General features: G+C 44.0%; 1 protein-coding gene across 1 annotated transcript in view; it reads left to right on the top strand.

The window, feature by feature from the left end:
- LOC119354794 (probable carbohydrate esterase At4g34215) overlaps positions 1-6,775 on the top strand; it is a 21,230-nt gene extending 14,455 nt beyond the window's left edge. Inside the window, exons 2-3 of the mRNA XM_037621537.1 lie at positions 5,643-5,872; positions 6,543-6,775. Of these exons, the coding sequence (XP_037477434.1) occupies positions 5,643-5,849 (207 nt within the window). The 3' untranslated portion in view covers positions 5,850-5,872; positions 6,543-6,775. The remainder of the gene's footprint in view (positions 1-5,642; positions 5,873-6,542) is intronic.
- The last annotated feature ends 1,519 nt before the right edge of the window (positions 6,776-8,294 follow it).

The following is an 8,294-nucleotide window of genomic DNA, read 5'->3' as shown; positions in this document are numbered from 1 at the left end:
ATAATGATGACCCTTGAGTCTGCAGAACCCAAGGGAAAGAAAAGGCTAGGTGGCAAATGATAAAACCAATGTTAGGCATTGCTGGAGGAGTTTTATTCAAGGCGAACTGTCAAGGGGTTCCCATTATAACCCAACCGCGTAAGGAACGCAAAATCCGGGAACATAACACCGATATGACGGAAACTAGGGCGGCAAGAGCGGAACAAAACACCAGGCATAAGGCCGAGCCTTCCACCCTTTACCAAGTATATAGATGCATTAATTAAATAAGAGATATTGTGATATCCCAACAAAATATCCATGTTCCAACATGGAACAAGCTCCAATCTTCACCTGCAACTAACAACGCTATAAGAGGGGCTGAGCAAAGCGGTAACATAGCCAAACAACGGTTTGCTAGGACAAGGTGGGTTAGAGGCTTGGATTAACAATATGGGAGGCATGATAAGGAAGTGGTAGGTATCGCAACATAGGCATAGCAAAAGAGCGAGCAACTAGCAAGCAAAGATAGAAGTGATTTCGAAGGTATGGTCATCTTGCCTGAGATCCCGCAAGGAAGAAGAACGAGTCCATGAAGAAGACAAACGGACGTAGTCGAACGGTTCCTCACAAACGCGACGTTATCGGAACTAACCCGAAGAAGCAACACCGGAAAGAAGCAAACAACATAGTAACCACCCACGACATAATCATGGCATGATGCACAAACAATTAAGATGCATGTCTGATTTAATGAAGCATGGCATGGCAAAGTGCTCAAGCAATACTACAAGTTAAGTGGAGCTCAATATGCAACGAGTTGCATATTGACGGAACACCACAACAGTTATTTAGTTCTCTCCCGTTTAAGTTCTCAACAATATTAAATGTTGGTTAACATGGCAAGAGGTGAAGCATAACAAAACTATACCATTTAAACAGTTTAAATGGGGCCGGATATAACAAACAACAAATCCGGTAATTCCCCACATGCATATAGAAATTTGATGGAAACAACAATTATAAACATTCTTGAAGTTGTTATCATGATGCGGATGACATGCACGTTTTATGCAATATTTATGAAAATGTTGATAAGAGCATATTAAGAAGCTTTTGTCACCGTCGTGGAAAGAAAGGGAGTGCCACGGCAACAATAACGGTTCCGGTAGCTCATGGAAATACCGATGCAAAAGGAAAAGTGATGGGAGCATGCAAAAGATGGTGGGGTGATCCCGACTACCGGGTTCCCATGGGTTAGTGGCATGGAAAACGAGTGACAAATCAGACACGGTGCAGACAAAGGGTGCACCCCATACGACACAAGCATTATTCTCGGACGTTCGTTCTCGGCGGTTATACCTTCAAAGCGTGCAAACGAGACGGTTCGGGTTCGTCGAGGGAAGTAGAGGAAGTAGTTGTTCCGCGACGGTAGTCGCTCACGTTCATAGTGGAAGTAGCGGTTCACGCGACGGTAGTCGAACTTGACGTTCGCGTTACACGGGTCTTTGGCGACGGTCGACGTACATGGTTCGGAGTGGTACTTGCACCTTCGGACTTGACGAATCCGAGGGCTTCGGGGTTCACTGTTGAACTTGACGAAACCCACGGCGACGGAGAGGTACGCGCCGGCGGTAGTCGTTCGGGCGGAGAGCGTCGTCGAACTTGGCATTCTTTGGACTTGCTGGTCTCATCGAAACGAAGGGGTACTTGGTACAATCCGCGTAGTCGTGCACTTGTCGTCGAGGGACTTGATGGTCTTGACAAAACGAAGGGGTACTCGGCAAAACCCTGTTCTTCGGAGGTCGATGGTAGTGGTACTTGGCAAAATGCACGTCGAGGGTAGTTGTTCTCGTATCGACGTGGTACTTGGCGATTTTGGAGACGATGGAAGACAAACTTGGCGGTCCTCGTAGAACTAGTACTTGGCGTTAGTGATACACGTTTCGAAAGCAGTTCACGACGATGGCAGCCGAAACTTGGTGATCCGAAAGGGTACTTGACGAATAACGGCCGTCGTAGTACTTGGTGAAATCCTCGGAGATGGACTTGACGCATGAAAGGTCTTCGGTGCCACGGTACTTGTGAGATCATCATGCAGACGTTCTTTCGAAGAGGAACTTGTCGCGTCCCAAAATGAGCAAGGCAAAAGCCCTTCTTCAAAGAAGCTCGAACTTGACGAAATCCACAAACAGGACTTGGCGCGGGCGTGACGATGCAAAGGAAATGTGCGGCGGACGCTGCTGTTCATCTGCTTCGAGCAGAGGCGAGGCCATGGTGGATGCAGACGATGACGCAGCAGCAGACTTGACACCGGGGAGCAGCAGAGGGACTACGATGAACAACATCATGCAGGTTGGGCGGCGGAGCTTGACGGGTCCAGGCGAGGTCGCCGGCAGCAGGGGCTGCGACGTGGCCGGGCGCCGGGTCTGGTGGTGCGGCGCGAGGAAGGAGAGGCCGGCAGGGGCGCGGCAAACCATGGAGGCCGGCGGTGCCATGGCCATGGGGATCGGCGCGAGGAGGGGACGAAGGAGCTCGCTAAGGCGCGGCATCCAGAGAAGCAGCGGGCGAAGCCGACGCTCCGGCGTTGTTGCTCCTCTCCTCGTGGAGCTCCTGGACGAGGGGGCTCGGGAACTCGGCGCGCGAGGCTGCAGGAAGGTCCGGCGGAGCTCATGAACGGAGCAGCAGGGCGGAGGCGCCGCGCTCCGGGTCGCCGAAGTCCAGCAGGGCTGCGGCGGCGGCCCCCGGCGAGGAAGCCGAAGGGAGTCGGGGCGAGGCGTAGGGAGATGGCGGCTCTGGCCGGTCGTCCGGGTCGCGGAGGACGAAGATCCGGCGGGGCACGAAGGTACAGGGCGACGGAGGCTCTCCTGATGCTTGATGTGTACGTGCATGTGGCGCAGGGAAGGAACGGGGAGATGAGGAATCGGGAGCAGGGGCTCTTGGCGGCGAGAGGAGGGAGACGAGGGAAGATGGGATCCGTCAGAGGGATCCGGTCGGGGCTAGGGTTAGGAGGGTAGGTGGGCCGGCGCGGGAATAGGCCTAGGGAGGCCCAGTGGAGAGGGAAGCGTCTAAGCGCAGATGGGCCTGCCTGGCTGGGCTCTCTTCTCCCCCATAACCTCTCTACTCAAAACAGAGGAGAGAAGAGAAAAAAAAAGGAAGGAAAAGAGAGAAAAGTAAGGATTAGGGAAGGAATTTGGGAAAGGGTTTAATTTTTCTGGACTCACGAAAAAGTGCTCGTTCCAAGCAAATTGGAGTGGCAAGATTGCAAGATTTAAATTCAAACTCATTTGAATTTAATTCAAATGGTTTGAACTGGGACTTGGGTTTTGAAGTGTCCAAAAATGTTGAAATTTTTGGAGGAACCTCGACAAAAGGGAAGAGAGAAGCGGGCAAGGTTTTGAAGTCAAACTTGAAGTAGAAAAGACATGGGGAATATTTGCAAGTGTGTTATGGTTAATTTCAAATAAATGGAATAATTTTTATCATAGCTCCCTAATATTGGGATATATGTTGTAAAGAGAATCACCACGTGAATTCCCTCGGTTTAAATAGATCAACGATCTATGTAATTTATTTAGTTGAGTTGCAAATGACATGATGCAATGCAAAAATAAAAGGGCAGGCACAAATGAAACACACGACGAAACCCGGAACATATGGAAGTCTTCTCGAGCATCGGTCTCGGGGCGTCACAGTGACCCGCCTCACCCGATCTCGGTGCGGGATGGAAGAGGACCTCCGCCACCGCCGTCGGTCGCCCGGGGCTTCGCCCGGCGGCTTCCTCCAGCGGCGACGGAGGGGAGGACGGGGATGGAGGTGGCCTGGCGGCTAGGTTTAGGGTCTCCGCCTGAGTCGCCCGACCGGGGGGCGACGCGGGGGACTCGGGTAGATAACTATTGTTCAATGCACGTGAAGATGAAGTATTACTCTTTCCATTCAGAAAATTTGATTGTCTATGCTCAAACTTTCACCATAAACTTTGCTCAATGTTCTGTTAACTACTACTACAAAATAGTAGCCATAAGAAAATACTTTTGAATACAAACTTTACTAATGAACTAACTTTTGTTCAAAGCTGTAGTTGTAAGAGTCAAAATGTGTCCTATGTTTCTGAACAGAGAGTGCAATCATATGCGTAATTTTTATGAATACTTAATTACAGTCCTGCATGAGTAATGCAGCATGATTCCTTCTTTTTTTATGATGGGCAGACACAGCAGACACAGACTTAATTAACTAGATGATATCCCACACGTTTGCTACGGGAAATTATTGCAATATATTTTGATGGATTTTGTTGTATGGAATATGAATATATGATTTAGTGTATTAATTATTGAGGTGGGTGTTTTTCATGCATGGTGACATGTGTGCATGTTGAGATAAATAGGTCAGTGAGGATCAACTATTTAGTTATATATGATTAAAATTCATACATGGTGTTCTGTATGCAGCATTATGCCAAGTAAGTGGCTCCACTGATACGATTAAGATACCCGTTCTTGGAACAAGTTTTAGACATGCGTAAACAATATTTGCACATGTTTATATTAATAGGAGAAGCAAGCATAATGCAAGAAGCGGGACACCTTGGCCAAGCACCAGCTGCGAAGCCAATCGAGATGAACAATACACGTCTAGCCTAATCTCTTATGGAGGTTGTTGCAGCCAGTAAAAAGTATAATTTTCGTCCCTCAACTATACTTCCAGGCAAACCTATTCCTTCAACTCTAAAATTGTATTGTTTAGTTCCTTATCCTGGGTTATGTGGATTCGGTAATGACATGGTACGCTATTTACGATTTCATATTCTTGTTACTAGATGTTCTATAGGAATAAGAAGAAATCGCAACTCCTTTGCGCTACACATAAAATTTGATTTTGAAGGTCCTTTTTTTTCCAGAATCCTCTATTTTAGTTCTTCCACCCATGCAATAGAGAGGGAATGGGAAAAGAAGGGTTACTTTTATTTCCATTTTCCCCTTAAAAGATAGACTTTGAAATAGGAGTCTTGGAATAATGCTGAATTCAAAGGTTTTTTGACTCACTCGGACCTGACACCATGGCACAGTCTGGTTATTGGCATAATATGAAAAATAGACCACTATATGAGCAAAAAGAATCAGAACTTAAAAAATAAAAGATGGACTTGTGAATACACATTGGTTGTAGATGGAGGACAAGGAAGCATACAATTGTTTGTCTCGTTTCAGTTTGAAAAACGTACAGGCAGGCAGCTGTGTAGTAATTGCTTACTTTCTCAAGCCATTAATATGCATAGTTGTAGTTTTTTTGGATTTACAATCAGGTATTTTAACATCATAAGTATATCCAAACTAACTTCTATTTTCATTTCCCTACTGATCAGATTAGTTTAAATTGATGTTATTGGTTCACGAAAATAAACCACAAGATGTGATTCAAGACATGAAAACGTGTGTATTTTATTTCACCAATTTTATATCCTCAAGTAAAAAAATGGTTTATTCTAAAACTACTTAAATAATATATTCTTATCTAACACCTTAAATCTTTCATTAATTGATTTCACTCTTTCTTACAAAAATGCTGGTTGCTTTGCCAAGTGATCATATTTTCATTTCTCTGATATTATTTGCTATGAAGATTACCATTTCTCTCAAGATTATGTATGCACTAAACAGGTTGCTCTCGCATCTGGGAATAAAAGGAACATTGAAAAAGTGAGGGAGGCTCAGCTTAGCATTAACTTGCTGAATGTTGTAACTGTGGATGCAATTGGTCTGCCCTTGAACGAAGATAATTTGCATCTTACCACTGAAGCACAAGTAAAGCTTGGAGAAAGTCTTGCACAAGCCTACATCAGTAACTTTTTACAAGCAACCTGCTAGGAGACCCGCAAATGTCACAATAGGTAGAATTCTTGAGGCTCCTTTCATACAACCCTTGATGTTTGGTAATAATTTTATTATGATATTGTGTTCATTTTTTATTATGATATACCAATAAACTCTACAAGAGAACCACATGAGTCAAATGTCTTTCTGCAGGTGAAATTCTTCATTGTTTTGTTAGTTGTACCCTCTGTATGTTTCTTCTTGTATAGATATCGTGAAAGTTTCAGCATTCATAGTGCATAAACTTACCTATCTCTCGTATCTGAATTAGAACAATATAGTGTACATGATAATAGCATTTTTATTTCAAACTGGAAATTTTGGTTTCTTTTTCAAGATAAGCAGATCATATGAATACTTTTCTCACTGGTGCTTGAATTTCTTGTGAGAGGTTTCTTTTAATGTGTTCTTTAAATGAATTAGTCAATTAGATTGGGTGCGCAGTGTGGACCTATTGTTTTGTTTCCTTTTAGTGGCTCTGTGGTAATTTAGGCTTTTTTTTTCAGTTTGTTTCCTATCTCTTGCTCTGGGCTGCCCCCTTTGTTTCCTATCTCTTGATAATACACTTTGGGTGTTGGGATTGAAAATTTCAGTTTCCTTCCTTCCAGTTAGCTCTCACTTTGCTCGATCTTTTAAACTGTTGTGACCTCCAGAAGTATTGTTCTTATTTGCTTCCCAATTTTGCAGGGTTGTCCCATCTTCGTTCCACGGCACATATGTTTGACAGTACCCTTGCAAGACCGCCATGACGACCTTTTATATTTGGAAGGCATTGTAACATTTGCACATCTGCAGTACAAAGACCGAATAAAAATCACATGTAAATGAAAATTTGCATGGATTCCAAATGTATTTCCTGTTTTAAGGTACTCCCTCCGTCCCAAAATGGATTCCAAAGGGAGTACTTCATAATGTTTTCCATGTTTCTGCAGTAATGAAAAGGATGCATTTTATATTTTCAGTTACATCGACACGACAACCTTGTGTGCGCGCAAAACAACATCAGATCCCTCTAGGATCCGCAAGAACACACACTTGATGCGACCATGCGTACCTCAAATACAGTACTGATGATGTGGGTGGTGTTCCTCTTTCGGGGGAATGGATGGCATGCAGGTAGCATGGCATGCATCCCCTATGAATACTTTTGGTGGGGCGATGAATATGTACCTCAAATACTTGATGCCACCATGCAGTACTTGATGTAGCATGGCATGCACCCCCTGTGAACCGGGAGGTAAATTATTCAGCTCTCCTACTGACGCACTCAGCCCTCAACCGGTTGACATGTCATACGTGTCTCCAGCCTTTCTGCCGTTTATCTCTCTCCCTACCGTCGACCTTTGGAACCTAGGTACTTTAGTGATCTATAAACGCTCTTATATTTCTTTATGGAGGGAGTACATATGATCTTCACTTGGACTTTAGGCAAAAACCGCCTCACTTATGTTCCACAAATTTATGAACAAAATTCATGCATGTAGAAAATGGATACAAGTATGTGCGCGCAAATTCTGAATTTTAAACATGATCATTTGCGTTCGTGCTAAAATTACAAAATGATTAACAGACATTACATGATCGAAAGTACTCCGCACAAGACACTGCATGGACAAATCTGGACAATGTCCATCTTAAATCGGATGATTTGATCCATCGTCCAGATTTCGGCTGGAAACGTGTCGTCCCTGCAGAACTGCTCTTACATGATACAGTAACTTGACGTGAAAACAACCAACACTTATGATATGGTAGAATAAAATGAATACAGTCAAGAGATGTATTTGAAAAACTTGAATGGAACATCAAAATATCTTGACTCATCTCGTACTCTATTATCTGCATCATGATGTCCATTTAGTGTGATACAAGTTTTGAACGTCTAGTCCGCTGGTTTCAAGGAGAAATGTCTAGGACAGGAAAAGTTTCAGCCTATTAAATATAAGTTCCTAAAGAGATGCTCAGATTGGTCTAAGAGATATTATTTATCACGTGCAGCAAAGGAAGTTCTTTATTAAGTCTGTGGTGCAAACCCTCCCAACGTATGCCACGATCATTTTCAAGTTCTCGTGTGGGTTGTGCAAGGAATCAGCGAAGCTCACTCGTAACTTTTAGTGGGGCGATGAATATGATCGAAGGAAGGTTCACTGGATGGCTTGAGACAAATTGACGAAACCTAAAGAGAAAAGTATACATTTCGTCCCTCAATTTTTGACGGAGTCTAGATTTGATCCCTCAACTTCAAAACCGGACAACTTGCATCCTTAACTTCTGAAACTGGACAAGATTCATCCCTGGTCACGGTTTTGGTGCCGTCCCACCCTGGTTTTGACCGTTCCAACTCAAATTTGCCTACCATTTCCAAGTACGTGAACCTTTTTAAAATTCGGTTACTTTTTTCAAATACGTGAACCTTTTTAAAATTCGGTTACTTTTTTC

Source organism: Triticum dicoccoides, chromosome 2A (assembly GCF_002162155.2).
Source record: "Triticum dicoccoides isolate Atlit2015 ecotype Zavitan chromosome 2A, WEW_v2.0, whole genome shotgun sequence".
Taxonomy (NCBI): domain Eukaryota; kingdom Viridiplantae; phylum Streptophyta; class Magnoliopsida; order Poales; family Poaceae; genus Triticum; species Triticum dicoccoides.
This window is presented reverse-complemented; position numbering and strand designations above follow the sequence as displayed.